Source organism: Marmota flaviventris, chromosome 12 (genome assembly GCF_047511675.1).
Source record: "Marmota flaviventris isolate mMarFla1 chromosome 12, mMarFla1.hap1, whole genome shotgun sequence".
NCBI classification, from domain to species: domain Eukaryota; kingdom Metazoa; phylum Chordata; class Mammalia; order Rodentia; family Sciuridae; genus Marmota; species Marmota flaviventris.
In genome coordinates this window covers 40,862,167-40,888,611 of record NC_092509.1, presented here as the reverse complement: position 1 = coordinate 40,888,611, position 26,445 = coordinate 40,862,167, and the positions used below count along the sequence as shown (strand labels likewise).

The 26,445-nt window shown below is 33.6% G+C and overlaps 1 protein-coding gene and 1 pseudogene across 3 annotated transcripts in view; one reads left to right on the top strand and one right to left on the bottom strand.

The window, feature by feature from the left end:
- Cul2 (cullin 2) overlaps positions 1 to 26,445 on the bottom strand; it is a 97,393-nt gene that overhangs the window by 23,570 nt on the left and 47,378 nt on the right. For all 3 annotated transcript variants that reach the window (XM_071599889.1, XM_071599888.1, XM_027928623.2), the window contains exons 7-9: positions 7,348 to 7,444; positions 7,145 to 7,255; positions 3,390 to 3,552 (exon numbers count right to left, since the gene is read on the bottom strand). In XM_071599889.1, the coding sequence (XP_071455990.1) occupies positions 3,390 to 3,552; positions 7,145 to 7,255; positions 7,348 to 7,444 (371 nt within the window). The remainder of the gene's footprint in view (positions 1 to 3,389; positions 3,553 to 7,144; positions 7,256 to 7,347; positions 7,445 to 26,445) is intronic.
- LOC114087040 (thymosin beta-4-like) lies at positions 13,375 to 13,508 on the top strand (annotated as a pseudogene).

Sequence of the window (26,445 nt, the reverse complement as noted above, 5' to 3'; positions counted from 1 at the left end):
AGAAATACAAGAGTATGTAGGTAAACATCCCTCTTGCCTTATCTCCCAGCCACCCAGTCTCCCTCCTCACAAGAAAGCAATGTTACAGTTGTTTATCCTTCTAAAGATGTATGTACATTCAAGAAAAAATACATATGCATGTTTTATATATTTATATAAATATACATATTCTTCACCCTGATCCTTTTTATATAAATAGTGCAGTGTATTTCTGTAGCTGCAAAACACATTTTAACTTAGAGGTATTTTATATTAGTATATAAAGCATTTCTAGATATTTTACAATTGCAGAGTACTTCACCATATAGGCATATTATATTTACTTAAAACCTGATGGAAACTAAGGTTGTTTCCAATCTGTTGATATTATATAATGTTGCAATTAATAATCTTGTATATGGGCAAGAATATCTGTAGCATAAATCCTGAAAAATGGGATTGCAGTTCCTTCAAAATAGAGATCCCAATAACAGGAAAGTCCCTTGCCAAGAAAGTGTCATCAAACACTTTGATCTCTGATAAAGAGAGGTGAAATATGATATCTTAGTGCAGTGAGTTTTATTTTAAACTTTTTGTTTAAGTATATACAAAAACAGAAAAGTGTACCAATCATGAGTACAATTCAGTGAATTATCACAAGTGAACATACAACACACCCATATAATCACACTTAGGGTTAAGAAACAGACTTAATTGAGGCATGGTGGTGCACACCTGTAACCCCAGCAGCTCAGGAGGCTGAGATAGGAGGATCGAAAATTCAAAGCCAGCCTTAGTAAAGGCGAGGCGCTAAGCAACTCAGTGAGAACCTGTCTCTAAATAAAATTTAAAAATAGGGCTGGGGATATGGCTCAGTGGTCAAGTGCCCCTGAGTTCAATCCCCAGTATCCAAAAGAGAAAACAGACTTAACCAATACCCAGAAGTCCCCTTCATGCATCCTCCCCGTCACTACTCTTGTTCCTCTGCCAAGGTAACCAGGGCTGTGACTACTCAATCACAGATTAATCTTTGAGCTATCAATAAAAATGGAATCATGCAGTTCTCTTATGACTAGTATCTTTTTCAAAATAATATTTATAAGGATCATATAGGTTGTACTTAATCTGTTCATTTCTACTTCTCTGTAATACTCCATTGTATAAATATATTGTATTTATCCATTCTACTGTTACTGGACATTTGAGTTGCTTCCAGTTTAGAGATATCACAAATAATGTTGCTATGAACATTCTTATACATATCTTTTAGTACATACCTACAAGCCTGGGGTGGGAGTTATATGCCTAGAAGATCTGCTGGATAATAAAATATGCACAGATTGTGCTTTAGTGGTCATTGTCAGTTTTTCAAAGTGTTTGTATCAATTTATTCTCTCATCCCAGCATACAACAAAATCCTGGTACTCTACACACTTCCAAATACATCTTCTTTTCAGTCTTTAAAATGGTATATCAAAATATAAGGAAGCTGGGTGTGGTGGCGCATGCCTATATTCCTAGTGGCTCGGGAGGCTGAAACAGGAGAATCACAAGTTCAAAGCCAGCCTCAGCAATAGCAAGGCGAGGCACTAAGCAATTCAGTGAGACCCTGTCTCTAAATAAAATACAAAATAGGGTTGGGGATTTGGCTCAGTGGTCAAGTATCCCTGAGTTCAATCCCCGGTACCCCCGTACCCCACCTTGACCCCCAAAATATATATAAGGAAATATTGATATCTTACTGCGGTTTTAATTTGCATTCCCCTAATTTAATGAGACTGAAATAACTTTTTAAGTGTACATGTAAGGCCATTTGCATAGCTTCTATTCTGCAGTGCTTATTGAAGTTTCTTGACTATTTTATATTCTGGATATAAATCTTTTCCATTCACTACAAATATATTAACCTATGACTGTCTTTTGATGCTCCAGTTGTCTTAAAGAACTTGTAATGTTCCAAAGTTTTTCATTTTAATGTAGTCTACTGGATCCTTCTTTCTTTGATTGTTACTGCTTTTTGTGTTCCATTTGAAATTTTATTCGTTACCACAAGGTTATAAAGATAACTCGCCTATATTATCTTCAAGAAGTATTATTGTTTTACCTTTCACATGTAGTTACAAAACACCTGTGAATTGATTTTGTATAAGGGATCTGAGATAGAGATCAAATTTCTTTTTCTCAGCATTATGTATAGAAAAAGACTACTTTTCATTCACTGCTCTGTGGTACTACCTTGTAGTACCTCTTTCTCCCTCCACTTTTTTTTTTTTTTTTTTTTTTTCCGGTACTGAGGATTTAACCCAGGGGCACTTTCCCTCTGAACTGAGGGACTTTATCAAGTGTTTACATAATGTATAGGCTGTTTCACTTCAATGGACTATCTGCCTATCCATATGCCTCATTGCATAACTTTGTTTTTATATGTCTTGCTATCCTCTAAAAGTCTTTCTAACATGCTCTTTTAAGATCATGTTGGCTGTTCTTAGGCCAAGAGGACAACTTTGAGAATTTAACAAAAAGTGGCAAGGCGGTGTGTAGGGGCAGATTATATTAGATTGCCCTGGGTTTATAAATCAATGTTGCTTTCATCAATGTTTAGTTTTCTACATAGGTGTGGCATACATGTCTTATGTATATTCACTGCTATTTAATAATTTTATTTTTGTGGTACCAGGGATTAAACCCAAGAGTGTTCAACCACTGAGCCACATCCCCAGTCCTTTTATTTCATGTATTTATTTTGATACAGGGTCTCACTAGGTTGCTTACAGCCTCACGAAATTGTTGAGGTTGGCTTTGAACCTGAGTGCCTCCTACCTCAGCCTCCTGAGCCATAAGGATTATAGGCATGTACTGCCACGCTTGGCTTATTCAATAATTCTTAGTACTATTTTCACTTCTTCTAAATCATTTAATTTTTTTTTGGTGATAATTACAATTTATTTGGTGGTATCACAGTGTATTTTTATTTTGTATTTCCCCTATTTTGAGTTGAGTATGCACATCTTCACATATTTTAAATCAATCCATATTTCCTTTGCCTTTATTCCCACTGTCTGTTAGGAACTAACATATTAAAGAAAGTAGCTTCCGTGATAATATAAACTACATAAACACATTTTTCCAGTTTTTCTTTTGACTTTAGAATATACTTTGAATATAAACTTTCCAAAAATTAAACTACATAAACACATTTTTCCAGTTTTTCTTTTTTGACTTTAGAATACACTTTGAATATAAACTTTCCAAAAGTCTTTCAAAATACAGTAATAATCTATAAAAAATGTATATAAAATATTTTAAAGATATCAAAAAATATGCTTTTAAATTTACAGTGGGTGGAAGATGATATACAACCTGTGTTTATACTTTAATTTCTACTCACAGTTATATGTGTTAGCACTTACCATTTTTTTTCTCTTGTCGAATAATATTATGACATTCTGCATGTAAGAACTGTAAGTGGTCTGCTACCATTCGTTGCTGACATTCATGAATCACTTTAGTATATGAACTAGGATGTAAATATTTTCGACATCGAATTTCTTCATCTTTTAATCTACCTAGAACCTATAAAAATATATTCTTAAAATAATAAGCTACAAAGTTTTCCTGTGCAGAAAAGACTATAAGTGAATAGTAACTCAGGCAGCTAATATTTTAATGGCTCTACTAAACACAGAAAAGATAATAAGGTTTACATGACTAATTTAAACTCACAATCCATAAATCATTTCAAAGTCTTATTTAAGCTACCAGTGTTCACCTATATTCCATCACAATCTTATAAACAAGAATAAATAAAGTCTGCTTGTTGTCTTTATTTATTAACCCTAATCTTCATATTATATGGAAAACTTAGCATGCAACAGGAAAAGCTGTTAACAATAAATACCTGAACATGTGGTTTCTATTGAATATTTAACTACCAAACTAAAAACTTATTTACATCAAGTAGATTACATTAATTATTTTACTTTGGTCTGTGCTCTTACAAAATGGAAAAAAAACACAGTATGAAGATTTCATTAAAATTTTTAAAAGTCAAAATATACTTAATCAGAGTCAAAGTCAACTAAGACTTTTTGGGATTGGAGATACTGCTCAGTGTATCATGCTTGCCTAGTATGCAAAAAGCCCCAGGTTCAATTCCCAGCACACAAACACACACACACACAAAAAAAAAAAAAACCCTTTTACAAAAGCTTATATCGTATATAAAAGCATTAAGCCAAGTTTGGTGATGCATTGATGCATGAAGGCTGAGGCAGGAGGATCACAATTCAAAGCCAGCCTCAGCAACTCAGTGAGGCCTAAGCAACTCAGTGAGATCCTGTCTCAAAAAAAAAAAAAAAAAAAAAAAAAAAGCAGGTGGCAGGGGAGCACTGGGAGTGTGGCTCAGTGGTTAAATGCTCCTGGGTTCGATCCCCATTCCCCATTTCCCATTCCCCATTCCCCCAGTCTCACAGAAACAATGAAAGAAAAAAAGAGCATCGAGGTACAAAACAATACTCTGGTCAACAATAATAAGAACCAAAGAATTTGACTAATTTTTAACACAAAACAACCAATACTGTTGTGATGGAAATTATGTGGCACATATACATACAAATATGTAGACTCAGAAGACATTCTGTGATGTGAAGCTATGTAACCAAAGTCTCTGAACCTAACTGGTCCCAAGGAATTACGTACATTTGACTGTTTGGAAGTAAGGGATGTCTGGTGATGCTGGGAAGGAAAATCATTCCTGGATAATACCTCATTAGATATCTTTCAAGGAAAATGAGGCTCAAAACTGTGGAGAGTCCCATATTCCTCTCTCTTCTACTATGCTAACTCATTAAGTCAAAGTTCAGGGCAGTCAGAAATTTAGGGTAGGCAAGATTAAAAAGGTATTCATCACATAATTTCATCAATTGAGAAAGTCATTTTGGTCAACAAGCTTTTGATCAAAATGTAATAAAAAAATGTTCCTTAAAAATTAAACCTAATAGTGATTTATAGCATATTATATGACTTTAAACAGCTTATTAGATTACTAAATGCAACAGGAATTAGAGTGTGGTTGCAGGAGGATAAAAGAAAGGGAAAAGTAAAACAATGGTGACCTGGGGAAAGGAGGTACATATCAAAGTAAACATAGATTAGGTTGGATTGCCTCAATACAGGTCTTCAAATAGCTACAATACCATTGGTAGATGGGGAAAAGCCAAAACTAGGGCAGAAAAAAAGGGCAAGGCTATCATAAAGAGTCTTTAATTAACATAATATATTGTGATCAAAATCTAGGACTTTGGCCCTTGAGGTAAATATGGTTTACCACCATTTCCTATAATAAACTACTTAACACCATTTTCTGAACATAATTTATTTTCAATTCCCTACAAATTTTTAGCACTTTCAAATATAATTTCACAATTTAAAATACATAATTGGTATATTAATATAATATTAATACACAATGTTTTAAAATCACATTAAAATATATTTTCATATTTGCTACTTTAATCATTTTCATGAACATCCAATTCATGTGGCATTAATTACATTACTGATGTTACATAGCCATCCTATTTTTAAAAAAGTTTTTCCTTAATCCAAATAGAAATTCTATAACCATTAAGCAATAAGATCCCACACCATCTTCCACACATAATGTCTAATCTGCATTCTTTCTCTATGAATGTGCCTAATTCTTCATATAAGTGAAACTATACAATATTTATTTTTTTGTGTCTGGCTTACTTAACATTTTCAAAGTTCATCCATATTGTATCAGTACTTTATTCCTTTTTAAGACCAAATAATATTCCATCGTATGTATATACCACATATGCTATTTGTTTTGTTTTATTTTGTTTTGTGATGCTGAGCATTGACCCATGGCTTCTCAGGTACTAGGCAAGTCCTCTATCAACCGAGCTATACCCCTAGCAACTGCTTCTTTCAACTCTTGATAGACATCTGAAGTATTTCCACCATTTGACATGGCCTCTCCTTGAAAGTCAGATATAACAAGGTTTGTATGCATCATGGTTACTGTTTGTACAATTTCTTTGAATTACATCTAGAGACTTAAACAAAAGTTTAAGATGCAATAAAAGCCAAGAGCTAAGAACCACTTACCTAGACTAATCTGTACTTAATGGATTGGGGGGGGGGGGGGGTCTTAGATTGTTCACTCAAGATCCAGCATTATTTAGTGATAAAAGTAGTAAGAGAATTAATTAACTCAGACTTCTAGTTTTGGGCTTTGTGGACTGTGTAACATTATATCATAAGAACTGATGATTCTTGACCTGTGTTCTATGGAGACTAGACTACAGGTAGTCCATTGTAGTGGAAGATATTTTATCTTCTTAGTTAAACCAACTAACAAAAGGCATCCAATAATAAAATATTTGAATTCAACACTTCAGATAAAAACCTTGATTGAAAATTTCAACGTATCTTCTATGATGATTAAATTTATGATGTGACTTTTACTACTCAAAAATAAGTGTGAAATTTTAAACATGATAATGTGCTGTTTTATTGATTTTGTTATACCTTTATTTTATTTATTTATTTTTATGTGGTGCTGAGGATCGAACCCAGTGTCTTGCACATGCTAGGTGAGCACTCTTAACACTGAGCCACAACCTCAGCCCCTGTTTTATTGATTAATTAAAATTTTTCTGTAAGTTTTCTGCTCATAATCAGCCTTCCAAGAACTTAACAGACTAAAAGAGTGACTTTTACAACTATCTAGAGTTATCTTATTTTCCTTCCATTTAAAAGTAATAGTAAGAATCCAAACACCTAATCTCTGTACTTATCCTATTTCCTAAACAAATCACTTAAGCACAAAAACCTATTATATCCCCAAAATGGATGTATGTATTAATTTAACGGATAAGCAAAATTTTGCTTAATGATAAGCAATCAGGATTTATCAAAAGCAATCAGGATTTATTAAGCACGATGAAAAGTAGAACAGCTATAGCAAGAGCAATGGCTTACCAATAGATGTATGTTATTGTAAATTAAGAGTTAATGATCAAATAAACAGAATCGTTTTTCACCAAAGAATATTTTAACTAAAAAAATTATGTTAAATAAAACCATGCCAGATATATAATAAGTGAAGGTATGTAACATGGTGTGTGTTATTTCTTACCTTTTCCATATACTGTGAGCAATTTGATTCTTGTAATAAATTTGAAGCTTCTTGTTTGTAATACTCTCCTGTTTCAGTCAGAAAGGGAGACTCAAAGATTTCCTGATAAAACTGAATAAAATTAAAATGATATTAGGAAAAAACTGGAACAAATAATTTAAGAAATTAAAGACCTGATTATATTTTTAAAGGAAGTTTTTTACCTTTAAGGGAAATTTTTTCTTATACTGTTCAACATGAACAAAGGAGTTAATAACCCCATGGATTACTTTCTGGTTTGGGTCTTCTCCACCACGATCACTAAAATAGGGTATAACACAAAATATTCTTGAGAATACAAATATCTATGGAAACATGCCAAAATATGACTGTTTATTTCATTGGCCTAATCAAATTATAAAGCACTTAAAAGTCAAAGGACATATAAAGCTTAAAAACAAAGTTTTTCATATCATAGCTAAACTTAGTATATCATAGTTATTACATACAAAGTTATTTAAATAAAGTTTTGTTAATAAAATTAAACATGGCAATAATTTAATTTTAATAAAGTATACACAAATTCATCAATACTGGAGGTTTAATTCTAATGGCTTGTATTTCAGTATTTCAATGTAATAAAGGCCATTTACAATAAAAGAACAACTAACATTATACTGAATGAAGGAAAAGCTGAATGCTTTCTAAGATCATAAACAAAACAAGAATGGCCACTTTCACCACTTTTATTCAATCATAACACTAGAAGACCTAGCCAGAGTAATCGGGCAAGAAAAAGAAATAAAGGCCATTCAAATTAGAAAAGAAGCTGAACTGCCACTATTTGTAGATGACATGATCTTTTATACAGAAAACTCAAAAAACTATAAAAATAAATAAATTCAACAAAATTGTAGGATGCAAAATCAACACACAAAAGTCAGCAGCACTATTATATGCCAATAGAAATTATTTTAAATAGAAATCAGGAAAGCAATCCTGTCTTATAATTGTTACCCCCCCCACAAATAAATAAATAACTTTAGCCAAAAAGGTGAAATATTATAGAACATGAAAATTATAGAACACTGATGAAAGAAACTAAAGACACAAAAAAAGTAGAAAGACATCCTATATTTCTGGACTAGAAGAACTTATATTGTTAAAATGTCTATACTATCCAGAGTGTTTTACAGATTCAATGCAATTCCTTTCAAAATACCAAAGACATTCTTCAGAAACCAGGAAAAAAAAAATCCTAAAATGTATATGAAGCCTGTAATCCCAGCAACTTGGGAGGCTGAGGCAGGAGGATTCAAAGTTCCAGGCCAATCTCAGTAACTTAGTAAGGCCTCGTCTCAAAGTAAAAGATAAAAAAAGGCTGGGGATATAGCTCAGCAGTAAAGCACCTCTGGGTTAAATCCCAAATGCCCTCCTCCCCAAACAAAGTGTATATGGAAATATAGAAAACCCCAAATAGCCAAAGGCATCTTGAACAAAAAGAATAAAGCAGGAGACATTACATTGCCTAATTTCAAAACAAACTACAGAGCTATAGTAATCAAGACTACAAGGTACTGGCACAAAAATACATGTTGATCAATGGAACAAAATTGACAGCCTAGAAATAAATCCACATATCTATAACAAATTGATTTTCAACAAATATGCTAAACACATGCATTGTTGAAAAGACAGTCTTTACCATCAATGGTGCTAGGAAAATTGAACATCTACATGAAAAAAATGAAATAGACACTTCTCTTTCATCAGTTACAAAGAAATAGAAGACTATGAAACTACCAGAACTAATAGAAAAAGAAATGCTTCAAGATAGGAATGGGCCATTTATTGATTCTTGGTTTTAATTCTTGCCCTACAGGAGTCTTATTAAGGAAGTTGGGGCCTAATCCCACATGATGAAGATTAGGGTCTACTTTTTCTATTAGTCAGAGAGTCTCTGGTTTAATTCCTAAGTCCTATTGATCCACTTTGAGTTTTGTGCATGGTGACAGATAGGGGTTTAATTTCATTTTGTTGCATATGGATTTTCATGTTTTCCCAGCATCATTTGTTGAAGAGGCTATCTTTTCTCCAATGAATGTTTTTGGTACCTTTGTCTAATATTAAGATAATTGTAATTTTGTGGGTTAGTCTCTGTGTCCTCTATTCTGTACCATTGGTCTACCAGTCTGTTTTGGTGCCAGTACCATGCTGTTTTTTGTTACTATTGCTCAGGAGAAAAGAGAACCCTTGCACACTGTTGGTGAGAATGTAAATTAGTACAGCCTTTTTGGAAAACAGTATGGAAATCTTTTCAAAAAATTAAAAATATAACGACTACATGATCCAGTAATGGATCTACTAATGGGAACGTGTTTAGTATGTACAAACTACTGGGTACATACCCAAAAGAAATGAAATCAGTATGTTGATGAAACATCTGAACTCCTATGTACATTGTAGCTAAGAAATGGAAGCAACTAAGTGTCTATCAAATGATGAATGAATAAACAAAACTTGGTACATGGATAAAAAGGAATACTATTCAGCAATAAAAGGATGAAATTCTGTCATTTATGGCAACATGGATGGAAATGGTAATCATTATGTTGTGAAACTAACCAGGCACAGAAAGTTAAGTATCATTATAACCTGACTCATGTGGAATCTAAAAAAAATTTGATCTCATATAAGTTGAAAGTAGAGTGGTGATATCAAAAGGTGGGGGATGAGGTGAGATGGGGAAGGTTTATCAATGAATTCTAAGTTATAGGTCAACAGGTGTAAGAAATTCTGTTGTGCTATTGAACAGTAGGGTTACTATAGATAATGATAATATACTGTATGTCTCAAAAATCTAGAAGAAAAAAAATTTAATGTTATCACCACAGAGAAAGGATAACTGTTTGGTGAGGTAGTTTAGCCAGATTTAAAAATTACACAATGTATACATGTATAAAAACTGTACGTGGCACCCCATTAACATTTGCTATTTTTGTTTTTACACATCAATTGAAAAAAATTACTTCAATGTTACTGGCCACCTCTTATTAGAAGGTTTGATCTGAGAATGTCAGTCTTTGAACCATTACAAGTGTGACTACAGTAATTTGAGAGTACTTATTCCCCAAAGGTACACTCCATAATGTATCACTTACTAAAATGACTAGCAGCTATTGTTCATTGCTCTAAGTGAACTGCTAGCACTGCTGAGCTGCTTTCTAGAACAAAGGTAACTCCAGTTCTGAAATTCAATTAGATTTGTTGAGATTCCTATATCCCTTTATAGCTACAAAGAGATATAAGATCATCTCAAAACATCAATATGACATTTTATAAGTTCCTATTTAGCTTCTGGCACTACTGCAATGCAAGTCTTAATCACATTACAAATGCAGGTGAATATTAGTTTTCTAATTACAGAATAGGAAAATAGGGTACTGGAGGTGTAGTTTAATCGTAGAGTGCTTGCCTAGCATGTACAAGGTACTGAATTTGATCTCCATCTCAGCCAAAAAAAAAAGGAAAATGAAGTGGAAAAAAATAAAGTTTGCTTGAAGTCACAGTAAAACAGTCTGGTCCTAAGCAGGAAGTTTCTGTCTCCAGCACGTATTAACAAATCATTATGCAGTGAAAAGTTTATTCTACTACAGAAAATCTTTCAACCTATTTGAAAATAAGTTTTTCTTTTAAATTAATAATTACCTTACAAATAAAGCAACAGGAAAATATATTATCATTCCCCACTAAAAGCTTTTTTATTCCTTATAGAAGATATAAAAATGTTTTAGAATTTTTTTAAAAAAGCAATGAAGGTTGGGGTTGTGGCTCAGTGGTAGAATGCTTGCCTAGCATGTGTGAGGCACTGTGTTTGATTCTCAGCACTGCATATAAATAAATAAAATAAAGGTCCATCAACAACTACCAAAAAAAAAAACAAAACAGCACTGAGGGCTGGGGTTGTGGTTCAGAGGTAGAGCGCTTGCCTAGCATGCGTGAGATACTAGTTTCGATCCTCGGCACCATAGAAAAATAAAATAAAGGTACTGAGTCCACCTGCAACTGAAAAATAAATATTAAAAAAAGCACTGAGAAAATAACCTTTACATATTAGTGTCCTTCCTTGCTTCTGCATTCCTCTAATCCACTTTGATTCTTCCCTTAATTATCTAGAAATCCTAGGAAAAAGTCTTTTGCACATGAATTAATATGAACTTAGTAATTCTGTCAGTCAGAATCTTAGATTCAAAGCCTACATCTTGATATTACTAACAATGAATTCATGTGAGCTCATTTCCTCTACTCATCATCCATTAGGTCTTTTTTGAGCCCACATTCAATCCGGTGAAATAATGATCTGACCCATGTTATCTATTTGGAACACATCATTTTTTTGCCTTTGACTCTTTTGCTTAGGACAAATGAGATCAGCCAATAATGAGTAATACTTGAATATGTGAATATTTGATAAATTGGGTTATCTAAAAATTTTTCAGCTTCAATCCTGTTATTGTCCCTTTTCAATGACAGGGTGGACAGATGTGAGTGGAACACAAACATGAGGTTAAGGGAATACTTTATAAAATGGGCCCACTATGCTAACCCCCACAGGCTTTCACCTTTGAAAAGCAATTTATCTGTAGCCCTGCCTGAATTAAGTGGATAGGATATTTTACATTCCTCAGTAAAATGTTATCTGCAGCAGAAATGCAGGCCGAAAATAATTCCAATGAGAGGAATACAAGTTACCCCAAATGGGGATTATTATGACCCTTTCACAGACCAGATTCTAGAACTCAGAAGACAAGGATAATTCCCCCATCATAAAATTTCTAAGAACAGGTTCCAATTACAACTGGTCAGCATGAGCTGAAGTGACCTAGAGTTGTCATGGCAGTGGTGACTTGAAAGTCTGACATCACCTTGCTGTCAACCAAAAGTCAAGAGGTGGACCTGGGCAGGACTCTCTAGAAACTTTCCTGGGACTCCCAATAAAACTGGAGGGCAGAAGAGGCATACTGTCCCTCTCTGAGAGGACCCACTCTTCCCCTTTGCTATCCTTTCTAATAAACTCAAATCTGCTACTCTGAGCTACAGGCCTGCAATCTTTCTGACTTAATCACAAGAATCAATGTTTAAAGGGTTGCCTTTGTGCTGTTTTTACAAGATCCAAACCCTGTAATATCAAACCCAGGAAAACTTCCACAAGGTAATTACAAATATGACCTTTTCTTTTTCCCCCTCACTTCTACCTACCCACCCACCTTTCTGTGGTATTGAGGCTTGCCTTGCCACTCTACCAGTGTGCTATATTCCACAGCCTTTTTTTTTTTTTAATTTAAGACAGGGTCTCACTAAATTGCCCAGGCTGGTCTCAAATTTGTGATCCTCCTTCCTTGTCCTCCTGAATAGCTGGGATTATAAGTGTACACCATCATGACCAGCAGGCTAACATAATGAGAGTAAACTGTAAATAATGCTATTAGTAATTTGTAAAAGCATTGACTGAATTGGTCATCTGAATCTGGCCTCATCTAAGGACAGTGTTTCTAGGAGATGAGACTAGAGAAAAGAATATAAACAATTTTTAGAAATATGGCTTATTATTTGATTTTAATAGAACCAAGTGAAAGGCACCTACAATAATCATAATGAAATTACCAGAATAATGGAACCACTCAGCTAGAATAATGTGGTCTTACAGCAGTAGTTTAGCATAGCAACTAATACCGGGTTTCTGGAGTCAGACTACTTGAGTTCTGGATATGCTAATGTAACCTTAGGCAGTCACTGAATCTTTCAGTACTCCAGAGTATAAAGTGAGGATACTGGTATAAAGTGAGGACAATAGAAGTACCCACTTTATCTGGGTATGGAAAAGATTAAGAAAGCACATACTTTAATATATGAGTAAAATAACCACTAGCTGATATATTGAACACTGATCAAAATGGAAGTGTTTTGACATTTTGGAAGAGGAAAAAACTAAGAAATTTAAAGAAAAAAAAAAAAAACAGGCTGTGGTTTTAAAATGAAGGCTTTAGCTAGGAGTGGGAGTATGTATTTTCAGTCCCACTTATTCAAGAGGCTAATCTGGGCAATACATTGAGATACTTCAAAAATCAAGGCTTTTAAAACCAACTAAGTAAGAATTTAACATTAAAAGTTAGGTTAGGAGGAGACACTGAGCAATGGCCACATTCTGAACTCTACAGGCTCATGAACCTTGTTCTAATTCCTCCACAACCATGTTGGACAAACCCAATAAAGCTGAGAGTAAGAAATTCAGTAAGGTTAAACTGAAGAAGAAAAAGATTTAAGAGAAAACTCCAGTGCCTTCAAAGGACTGATCGAACAGAAGAAACAAGCTGGGGAAATGTAATACGGCATGTGCTGCCAATATGCACTGCACATTTCACAAGCATTATTTTATTTCTTTTAACTGTTTAGCTTTGTGAGATTCAAAGGAGTGGAATCAAGTTTAAGTGACTGTGCTGGCCCTTGCACATCAAAGAATGGAGAACTGCTGTCAAAGAAGGACTTGCCTGACTCTCCCTTCTGCCTCTCTGAATGTGCATACTGAAGAGGCTGAATGTGAAAATAGTGAAATCTAAAGCAAAACCAAGATGATTCAAGGCATCCTGCCAGCTGTGAAACAGACGTTAAAGTGCCATTCTATTAATCTTAGTGTAACATTCATTACCCTATGTTTAAAATTAGAACGGGGTTTCAGCAAACTAAATGCTGCCTACTGTTCCCACTATAAACCTGAGAAATCACAGGAAAGAATTTTATTTTGAAGGGGGGTAGGGTAATACTGGGGATTGAACCCAGGGTTTCATAATTGCTACACAAGTGCTATACCACTGAGTTATACCCCCAGCCCAGGAAAGACACTTTTACCATTAGCCCTTAGACTTGCAGGGGTACGGGGGATTAGGGAGGTAGAAAGAAGAGGCATATATTGAAAGCTGTAGGTAGCACAAAAGGGTAAGAAAATAGCTAGGTTATCAGGAAAATTTGGTGGTCTCTGCAGCCAGGCATCAAGAGCATTGCTGTCTGTACCCAAGCTGGGTCAGGAAGGGTAGTGCTCCAAGAGGAATGGGAAGTCTCTCTAGCTTGAAGACTGCTGCAGCATCTACTTGAAATCACCTGCCATGCTTCCCCACTCCCACCTCAGAAAGAAATTGGGAATCATGGAAAGTTTCCATCCTTGGACTGGTTAAATTTGATATAATTATCAAGTATGGGAGAGTGATAAACAGGTATCCTCCTATCCTGCTTTTTGGAAGAACACGTACTTTTAGAGGGCAAGTTGGCAAAATCTTAAATGCACATATCTATGAACTCCAACGTTCCCCGCATATGTGCACAATAGAAACAAAAGCTGTACTAGTGAAAAAATGGGAAACAATCTATACTAGAAGAGTGTAATAAAATGAGATACAATTACACCAAATAGAATGTAGCAGTTTACAAAGAATGAAGTAGATTCCATTTACTAAGAATAATTATCAAGCCAAATCAAAGAATTAAAGAAGTTCCTGAGTATGATGCATATTACTTATGAATTAGAAAAATGAAAAAAAACTTCAAAAAATACTCTTCTATATATAGATAAAAATTCAGAGGAAAAAGTTTGGAAAATTAGCCAAATGATAACAGGGTTTACCTTGTGGAGAGGAAAAAGACTAAGCAAAAATCTAGAATATTCACTTATATATTTAGAACTAAAATTTTCATTGAGTAGCTAATAGCAGGTCTGGGAAACAAAAAGTACAAGATATGTCAGGAACATCTTCACATACCAAAAGCTATCAAAAATTACCAGGGTCATGACAAAAGAACACTGGCACCAACTAGTCAAAGAAAAGCAATTTAATTTGTATTAAAGTAAGACTTACAATGAATAGAAATTTACCAAATGTTTAAATCTGTAAGTTTATCATAATGTATTCTTTTTAATATTTTAAAATTGTTGATAGACCTTTATTTTATTTATTAGTATGCGGTGCTGAGCATAGAACCCAGTGCCTCATGCGTGCCAGGCTAGCGTGCTACCACTGAGCCACCCCCAGCCCCCATAATGTATTTCTTTTTTAATTTTTGTAGTTGTAGATGAGCAGCATGCCTTTATTTGTTCATTTTTGTGGTGCTGCTAAGGATCAAACCCAATGCCTCACATGTGCTGGGCAAGCACTCTACCACTGAGCTATAGTCCCAGCTCCATCAAGACATATTAAAAAAAAAAAAAAAAATGGTCACCTGAGGATAAAAGCAAACCAACTCATCTTAAAAACTGACTAAAGAAGAGGAAAGAAACAAGGAGTTATTTTGCCTTTCCTATATGTACTTTACCATTTGTGCAACTAAACAATAGGTGGGAGGGAAACATACCTTTATAGAATTAATTAAGTTAATCAAAACAAAATAACAGAATTATAGTGATTAAATTTACAAACCCCAATAAATTAACTGATGTCATTACTGAGCATCAATGGTTGCTAACATAAAAAAATGAACATCAGAAATTATGGAAGAATACACTAAATCATGGAAGACTATACTATCACTTATAGTCTTGCCAGAGGAATCAAACCTTAGTTTGAATAAGCACTGGACTGCCAATTTGCAGAAAACACAGAGCATAAAGGAACATACTGAAATATGCCCCATGCATGCAAACAGCAAAATCTGATCTGATCAATGGGAAAGTCTAAAGACCAAAAAGTCAGGATTCATCAATAAATGAGATACAAGGGCAGGGACAGGGGGACCTGTGATTATAAGATCTAAAAAACAAAAAATTTTTTTAAGGATGGATAAGACTATAGAGCCTAGAGTTGCACATTTAGCTAATAAAACCAAAAAGAAATAGAAGAAAATGATTACCTTAAAATTCAGACTAGCAGTTACTTTTGGAGAAACATAAATAACTTATTTTTTAAATATTTTTTTAGTTGTAAATGGATCTTATTTATTTATTTATTCATTCATTCATTCATTTATATGCAGTGCTGAGGATAGAACCCAGGGCCTCCTCATACATGCCAGGCAAGTGCTCTATCACTGAGCAACAACTCCAGCATAAATAACTAACTTATAAATATAAGGAAGGGGGGCTGAGGCTGTAGCTCAGTGGTAAAGTGCTTGCCTCCTATGTGTGAGGCACTGGGTTCAATCCCCAGCACCACATAAAAATAAATAAAGATACTGTGTGTTCATCTGTAACTAAGTAAACATTTTTTTAAAATAAATAAATAAATAACTATAAGGAAGAAAAAGTTTAAGTAACACACACAAACATACAAACAAAACACCCTCAAAAGTCCAAAGGAGGGGCTGGGGTTGTAGCTCAGTGGTAGAGCACTTGCTTTGCATATGTGAGGCACTGGGTTTAATTCTCAGCACCGCATATAAATAAATGAATAAAATAAAGGTCTGTCAATAACTAAAAAATTAAAAAAAAAAAAGTCCAAAAGAAAATTGGTATAACAAGATTTTTATCTAACAGACTAAGGAAAAAGAATACAAGATAGATACTGGAAGTTACTAGGTAACAATTAAAATAGTTAAATATGAAAATAATCACCTTCATATTCATTCAACTAATAGAGGCTCAAAACATAAATAACTAATTTATAAATATAAGAAAGAAAATCAATACATACATTAGGCAGAAAATTTTAAAACACAGTTCAGAAACCGAAAGATACAAAAGAATAAAAATCCCTAGATTTTTTTTTGTGGGGGTGGTACTGGGGATTGAACTCAGGGACACTCAACCACTGAGCCACACCCCTAGCCATATTTTGTATTTTATTTAGAGACAGGGTCTCACTGAGTTGCTTGGCACCTTGGTTTTGCTGAGGCCAGCATAGAACTTGAGATCCTCCTATCTCAGCCTACGGAGCCACTGGGATTACAGGCTTGCGCCACCATACCCAGCAGATTTTATATTAACCTAAGATTATATTTTTCTTCAATGAAATCTCTAGTGTCTTAATGATCAAGAAACAGAATACCAAACATATGCATGTCAGAGAAAATACAATCAGTCACAGTATCCTATGTTATATAGCTCCAAATTCAAAGAGAAAGAATGAATTTAATCTTCACTTTAATTTTTGTTAAACACTAGAAAGTGAACTACAGAATATTGGGAGAAAGAAAAGCAAGTTTGAATCCAATTAGCATAACACAATTAGTGTTTTCAATAGTATCCTTAGGCAATTCTAAGTGATTCCTTTTGCTTGCACTTTTAAAATCTACTTTCTTCTATTTTTATAATTTTATATGTAACATATTACCATACATATTCATATTATTTTAATTTTATAGTAAGAGTAAAAGGTCTTGCAAAACATTTACATCAGGAAGTGCTATAATTTATGCTCCTACGTATTGATTTAGTTATGCTTGTGTTTTTATGTATCACTAAAGATATTTAAATTCTGATACTCTAAATTCAGGTTGAGGAAATTACAGTATTTTAATATTATAAACAACTTTTCAGTTGTTTGGTACTGACCATCCTAGTTGATGATTCTACTATATTCCTCTAAAATATGGTTACGTTAATATATGAATAGAATTACTTTTTTCTTTCCTATTGAAGTAAGCACGGTGAAAAATATGCAGATTATGTGGTTAAAATAAAATAAATAAATAAATAACTACACTTGATTTTTCTCTCTTTTATCTATATAGTAAGAGCATCCTCCAGTTTTGGATTAAATTTTTTGTGTAGTTTGTAAAGATACATTAAAAAACAAAATTAAACTAACAGTGTGTCACAGACTCTCTTAAAAAACTTCTACAACCTATATTCCACTTTTACATCTAGTACCTCACTGAAACTATTTTTCAAATTGCATGAAATATGAGGTGACTGCTATAGTATTTATATCCTACAAGGGAAACTATCTTTCCAGAATACAACTGAGAAAAAAAGTCTGGGCCAGTTTGTACCTTAAAAGAGACAGTGCAAGCTCCTCAGGCCAGGAGCTCATCCTTTTCTCCCTCTGTATCACACTATGCTACCATCTTGTTCTAAGTCTGCATTCTTTTAGATTTTCTTCTCATCTTCCCTGCAGATCTCATTCCACCCAAGGACAACTTCTTCCAAAAGCCATGAAACTCCTAATTACATTTCACTGAGTATTTCAGTATTCATGATCTTTAAGAATTCTAATTTAGTAGAACATTGTGATTTTACATTAAAAACAAACCAAAAAATCCTTCACTGTCCTGATAGGTAACTTTTCTTCTTTCAAGCTTGAGGTGACCCTCATTTTTCAGGAATCTTCAGAGAAGGTTGAGCACATAACCTGGTCTGTGTGTTTGTGTGTGTGTATGCACTGAATTTATCAACCAAATTAATGTATTCACTGATGAGTCTAAGACTACATGTAGTTGGAAGAAGAAGAAGAAGAAAGTACATTAGTTTGGTAAAATAAAAAAGTAATTATAAAATGAACTAAGGTAGAGATTACCTAAACCAAATCAAAAAAGCTATCTGTTAAAGATAACCTCTCGTGTGGTAGAAGCAAAGCATTTTGGTTAATGGACAACTAGCTGAATCATAGGGCTAGACAAACATATATAACTGCTAGAATACAATTTTAAAGTTATAGTATATAATCAAAGCTAACTACATAAAAACAATGTTGCTATATATTTAAGAACTAGGACAAATACATAACCTTTCTTCTAACAACCCTTGGACATCATGATAATAACTTCTCAGACTACATTATATAATTTTACTTTTTATTATTTTATCGGTACATTATAAATAATGCATAATGATAAGATTCGTTGTTCCACATTACATTAAATAATTTTAGCACTAAAAGCCATCTAAGCAGGAATAAAATCAGGTCTAGCTATTAAAGATTGCTGACATATCATTGGTCTCTACCCTGAACTCTTTACTATAAAACCTTATCTCCACTTCTTCTCATTTTTTTTATTTTTTCAAGTGCTCTAGGGAACTTACCCAGCTCTTGTCAAAAAATATCTCTACATACCATGTTTTCCTCACCCTATTGTACTTGCTTCTTTATACAAAGTAAATTAACCTCATATAAAACTATATACTGAAAAATAGAAACTGAGGATTGAAAGAGAACTCAAAATTCAGCTGATTCAACCTTCATTATTTTACAATTAATTCAATGAAGTCATTTATGTAGGCAATATAATATTTTTAAGAAAATTAAAATCAATGAATTTATAATCTAGCTATTGTTCACTCAAATGATTCAGAGAAAGTTGTTTTAAAAATAAAGAGGTGTGGAATGGAGTCAAATCATGTCAGCTGAGAATTTTTCTGCATGTCCAATGATTTTACCATACTTAGGAAAGTACAACATTATAATTCCTAAGGATTAAAAAAATAAAAGAAAGAAAAGTAAAGAGCAAAAAGCCTTGATCCTACCAAAAGGTAATTTCAACCTGATGAATACATTGTAGATTTGAAGTTATTACTGACCTAAGTGAGTTACATCCATTATCAAGTGACAAAGGTTAAGTAAAGCTGACAGACTTTATACAAGAATCTAAGAACTCTTATACAAGCTAGTTACCTTGATGAAAGTATTTTTTAAAAGTTTGCACTTGGGCATAGATAATTTTACTGAATACTTATTAACCTCTGGGCACTATGGTAAATAACTTCACCATCAACTATTAACACTTTCATGTAATAACTGAATTTTCTAGACAGAGGAACAAAATCCTTTTGGCATCAAATGAAAAATATTTAGCAGTCAAATCACAAAAATGTGTAAAGTATTCTTTAAGGTACAATCTTTCCATTTTGGAATTGAAAAAAAAATACCAAATTTAACTTTATTTTACCTTCTTATTTCTAACTACTCTACTTTAACAAAAGTAAGAAAATATAAGCAGAGTTAAATTCAATAAATTTTTCTTATGTTATTCATAAAAGTTAAAAGTCATTCTGATAACTGCTAACTATATTAACTTCTTTAATTCCTTTAACTGAGAGTATCAGCTGCAAAAATAACTTTTTAATATCAGGAATATTTTTAATATCAGGAATTCTACTCATTGAAATGAGTGGAGACTGGCACTAACAAAAAAAAGGGGGGAGGGAGGAACAGATGTGGTCCTGCTGTCAAAAACTGCCTCAATCTCCATTTTGAGGCCATTATTGTATAACAGTCCCTCAATTCTATGAAAGAAAATGTCAGATTACAGTAACAAATAATTTGGTTAAGGTTTTTAAAACTGACTTCCCCACAGATTCTACACTTGTTTCAGCAGAATCTAAAAATTATCTGTCTCCAAAAAAAGAGGGGAAAAAGAAAAATAAGAGCAAAATGATGAAAAAGAAAACAGAGAAGATCAATTAAGACCAAAATTGGTTCTTTGCAGGGGGGAGGGATATCACAACAGAATATACAACCATCCAGATAAGAATAAATAATATTATGAAGAGATTAAAACAAGTGAAGAAGAAAAAGAAATGCATTAATCAAGTGATCAAAGTTTTCACCAATAAAAAAATCATGTTGCTATCATCTACTTGATATGATGTGATAAAGACTAGTTCCTTATGGTACTTTCCCCAATCCATAATCTCAGTCTAATCTTGCAAAAAACATCAGACATCAGACAAAATTCAGGAGTCTCTACAAACACCTATTTTTAATTTTTAATTTTAATTTTTTATTTTTTGGTAGTTATAGATGGACAGCATGCCTTTATTTTATTTGCTTACTTTTTTGTATATGGTGCTAAGGATGGAACCCAGTTTCTCACGAGTGTTAGGCAAGCACTCAGCCACTGAGCCACATCCACAGCCCCACAAATACCTATTTTTTAAAAGTGTCAAGATCAAGCCTGGCAAACTGGTAGAAGCCTGTTACTGTAGCAATTTGGAAGCCTGAGGCATGAGGATTTAAGTTCAAGGCCAGCCTCAGCAACTTAGCAAGACCCTGTGTCAAAAAACAAAAAGGGCTGGGGATGTAGTTGAGTGGTAGAGCAATTCTAGTTTCAATACTCCTACCCCCCAAAAGTGTAAAGGTCACATGAGATGTGGTAAGAATACAGACTAGAGGAGAATCAAAGGGACAGTCACTAAATGTGATGTTGTGATGTGGATTAAATCCTGAGATAGAATGAGGAATATCAGCAGAAAAACTAGGGAAATTAAAGTTTTTAGTTAACAATATTATAACCAATGTTTATAAACACATACTATGGGTTGCAATGTCATGGGAAGTTTGGTTCAGGAAATACAAAATCTTCTACACTAGCATTGTAACACTTCAGTATTTAAATAAAAAGATTTTAATAGCGAATACTGTCAACAACTACTTTCCAACAATTTTGGAAGAAGTTTTTCATAACTGATTTAAGAAGAAATACAAGTTTGACCACTATTAAGACTTGGAAAAAAATGGGGCATTGTTAAAAAAAATATCATAAAAACAAAACAACAAAAAAAAAAACCCCTAGGCACAATGGTTTTGCAGTAGCTTTGCTACATAATTAAGAAACTGATAATATCAATTTTATATAAGTTTTTATATTAAAAAGAAAAAAAAGGGCCAAGCATGGTGGTACACATCTACAATCCCAGTAACTCAGGAGGCTGAGACAGGATGACTCATAGTTTGAGGCCAGCCTAGCAACTTAGTAAGACCCTGTCTCAAAATAAAAAATAAAAAAGGCTGATAATGTAGCTCGGTGGTAGAGAGCCCCTGGTTCAATCCCTAGTACTGCAAAATAAATAAATAAAATTAAACAAAACACAATAAATAAAAGAAACAGAATACCTGCTAATTCATCCTACAAGGATAAACCTGATACCAGACCCCAAGACATTACGAGAAAGAATAACTGCTGGCATATTCCACTCATAGATATGGATGCAATATTCTCAATAAAATATTAGCAAACCAAATGCAACAATGTATAAAACCTATAACAGGCAATGACCAATCAGGTTTTATTTTATTTACAAAAGGATACTTTAATATTAGACAACATTAGAAAATCCATTAATATTAGGAAATCCATAAATAAAATTTACTAAATCAGCAAACTAGAAAATTCACTAAATCAGCAAACTAGAAAAAGAAAACCACCATATGATCACTCAATATAAGAAAAAAAGGCATTTTTATAAAACTTAACACAGGGCTGGGGATGTAGCTCAGTTGGTAGAGTGATTGCCTCACATGCAGAAGGCCCTGGGGGGTTCAGTCCCCAGCGCCACAAAAAAATTAATTAATTAATTTTAAAAATAAAATAAAATTCAACATAAATTCAAGTTAATTTCATTATTCAGATAAAGAATAGCTATCAAAAACTAAAGGATGCATCATCTTAAATATATAGTGATACACATGTAAGCTTTAAAATCAAGATGAGACAAAGATGCAAAAAGTCATTATTTCTCTTAACACTACTCTGAAGGTCCTAGCCAATGTAGTAAGGCAAACACACATGGAGGGAGAAAATAAAACTATCATTGGCTATATTATGATAGCTTAAATTTTCTAGTACATATAAGTATACAGCATTGAATCTAACCATCCACAAGAAATTAATTTTTTTTAAAAATTACCTTGCATAAATGACTAAAAGATCAAGAGAGAAGGAAGCAGGAGGTAGGGAGAGGGAAGAAAAAGGAGAGGTATTGGGGTCTGAATTAGAACAAGATATTTTCAATGCTTTTATAATTATGTCAAAAAGAATTCTACTGTCAAATATAATTTTAAAAACAATAAAAATCAAATTTAATTTTTAAAAAAGCCTAAATTATTCACAAATTATTAGAAAAAATAGAATTTAACAAGATGGCTGAATATAAGACTTACATACAAGAGTTAGCTGCATGTCTGTATACTAGCAGAAAACAAATACTTTATGTGATTTTTATCAGAAAATACCAAGTATCTCAAAATCTAACAAAAAACAAGTAGAAGGATGGGGATGTGGCTTAGTAGTAGAGCACCTGCCTAACATGCACAGGGCCCTGGGTTTAATTCCCAGACGCTGCAAGAGAGGGGGAAAAAAAAAAAAAAAATCACACACACAACCATATAGAACCTTTCAGAAATGTCTATCGAAAACCTATTAGGAGATATTAAAGAAAGCATAATAGTTAAGAGTATGCTCTTGGATAGAAAAAAACAATCCTGTTTGGTTTTACTCTAAATATAAATTCTCTCCAAATTAACTTACAGATGCAGTTTAATTCCAATCTTATAGAAAATTTTTAAATAATGACATAATCACCTTTAGAAAACATGACTATATTATAAGGACACTTTGGACTTCTGGCTGATAAACTCACTCTATCAGGTATCAACTAAGAATACTAAGCTACAATAAACAACACATTGAGGAACTAGCACAGGATAGAAAAACTAATAGAAAAAAGTCCTGAAACTGAACCATACTTATAAGAAATACAAAAATAGTCATAATTGTCTTGCTTTTGAATTACTGTTTTAGAACAAATAAAACTTTTCTTAATTCAACAAATACTAACTATGGAGACTTATTTCAGATTATAATTTGTCAAATTAGAGGCTGGAGATGTAGCTCAGTGGTTAAAGCACTTGCCTAACAGGTACAAAGCCCTGGGTTCAATCTCTAGCACAGCAGGGGAAAGTAAAAAAAATTGCCAAATGATTCCCTCAAAGCCAGAAAAGCACAAGCACTAAGTACAATTCTGGCCTTGGGAATCCATAAACCTTCTTTAAAGAATGAAAAATTTTTTGTACACATGCATACCAAGAATTTTTGTGTGGAGAGAATCCACAGCTTTCACCATTCTCCCTAAAGAACTATAAAGATACTCCCAAAAGGGATGAATGGCATTGTACATTTGTAAGTAGACAAATATAAAAAAGTTCAACCAAACTGTTATCTAGTTACTAAAGAGAAGAAAAGTCTGAGGTAAAAGGAAGGAAGAAAACAGGAACATTCCCATTTTATGCACTATTTAAACAAAAAAATTAATTTTGAAATCATTATAGACCCACATAAAGTTTCAAAAATAATAGAGGGTCTTGTGTATCCTTCACCCAACTTTCTCCTTACATAACCAATATACAATATAAAAAACTGAAAACTGACAAGATACAATTTATAGTACTTATTCCGATTTTGCAAGTTTTTACAATCATTTGTGTCTATATAGTTTTATGCAATTTGATTATGTCCAGATTCATGTCACTAAAATCATATTCAAGATACAAACTATTAACACTTTAAAGTCTCACACCTGCCACTAATTCTGTTTCAACTCTTTAAAATATTGGCAATTAAAAAGTAAAACAAGGTCTGGGGTTGTGACTCAGTGATAGAGCACTTGCCTAGCATGTGTGAGGTAATGGGTTCAATTCTCAGCACCACTTATAAATAAAGTCCACTGACAACTAAAAAAAAATATTAAAAAAAAAAAAGTAAAACAGGCTATTTACAATAAGACAGAGCCAAAGCCGGGTCAATAGTAATGCAGCTGTACATTACTATTGTTTTAAAAATTTGCCAAACAGTAAAATAAAACAGACTCAGTGTAATGGTTAATTTGAATTGTCAACTTGATTGGATTGAGAGGTGGCAATGGATTCCTGGCTATGTGTAAAAATGCATTTGATTTATGGGTGTTGATTTTATATCCTGCTACTTAGCTGAATTCATTTATTAGTTCTGGAAGTTTCTGGTGGAATTTTTTGGATCTTTTAAATACAGAATCACATCATCAGCAAATAGTGATAGTTTGAGGTCTTCCTTTCCTATTTATAACCTTTTTTTTTTTTTTAAAGAGAGAGGAGAAGGAGAGAGAGAGAGAGAGAGAATTTATTTATTTATTTTTAGTTTTTCGGCGGACACAACATCTTTGTTTGTACGTGGTGCTGAGGATCGAACCCGGGCCGCACGCATGCCAGGCGAGCGCGCTACCGCTTGAGCCACATCCCCAGCCCTATAACCTTTTTATTTTATTATTTTATTATAATTGTTCTTGCTAGAGTTTCAAGGACTATGTTGAATAGAAGTGGTGAAAGAGGGCATCCCTGACTTCTTTCAGTTTTCAGAAAGAATGCTTTCAACTTTTCTCCATTTAGAATGATGCTGGCGTTGGCCTTAACATAGATAGCATTTAAAATGTTGAGGTATGTTCCTACTATCCCTAGTTTTTCCAGTGTTTTGAACATAAAGAGGTGTTGTATTTTGTCAAATGCTTTTACTGTATGTATTGAGATGATCATATGATTCTTGTCTTTAAGCCAATTGATGTGATCAATTACGTTTACTGATTTCTGTATGTTGGACCAACCTTGCATCCCTGGGATGAACCCCACTTGATCAAGATACACTATCTTTTCAATGTTTTTGTATGCAATTTGACAGAATTTTATTAAGAATTTTTGCATCTCTGTTCATCAGGGATATTGGTCTGAAGTTTTCTTTCCTTGATGTGTTTTTATCTGGTTTTGGTATCAGGGTGATATTAGCCTCATAGAATGAGTTTGAGAGGGTTCCCTTCTTTTCTATTTCATGGAATAACTTGAGGAGTATTGGTATTACTTCTTCTTTGAAGATCTTGTAGAACTCGGCTGAGAATCCATCTGGTCCCAGGCTTTTCTTGGTTGGTAGGTAAAATCAGCATACTACAGTGACTCAGCCACATCAATGTTTATAGCAGCTCAATTCACAACAGCTAAACTATGGAATCAACCTAGATGCCCTTCAATAGATGAATGGATAAAGAAAATGTGGTACATATATATACACAATGGAATATTACTCAGCCGTAAAGAAAAATGAAATTAGGGCATTTGCAGGTAAATGGATGGAACCAGAGGACATCATGGTAAGTGAAATAAGCCTATCCCAAAAAACCAAAGGCTGAATGGTTTCTCTGATAAAAGAATGCTGATCCATGGGTGGGGGTAGGAGGTATGGAAGAATGAAAGAACTTTGGATTGTGCAAAGGGAAGTGAGGGGAGGAGTGGGGCTGTGGGGATGGGAAGGACTGTAGAATGAGACACATTATTACCCTATACATGTATGATTACACTACTGGTGTGACTGCACCATGTACAACCAGAGTAATGAGAAGTTGTGCTCCATTTGTGTAAAATGTGTCACATTTTACACAAATGGAGACCAGTGGAATAGAAGAAGAGAATTGAGGGGCTGGGGTTGTGGCTCCGTGGTAGAGCGCTCGCCTTGCACATGCGAGGCCCTGGGTTCGGTCTTCAGTACTACATAAAAATAAAGATACTGCGTCCAACTAAAAAATAAATATTAAAAAAAGAAGAAGA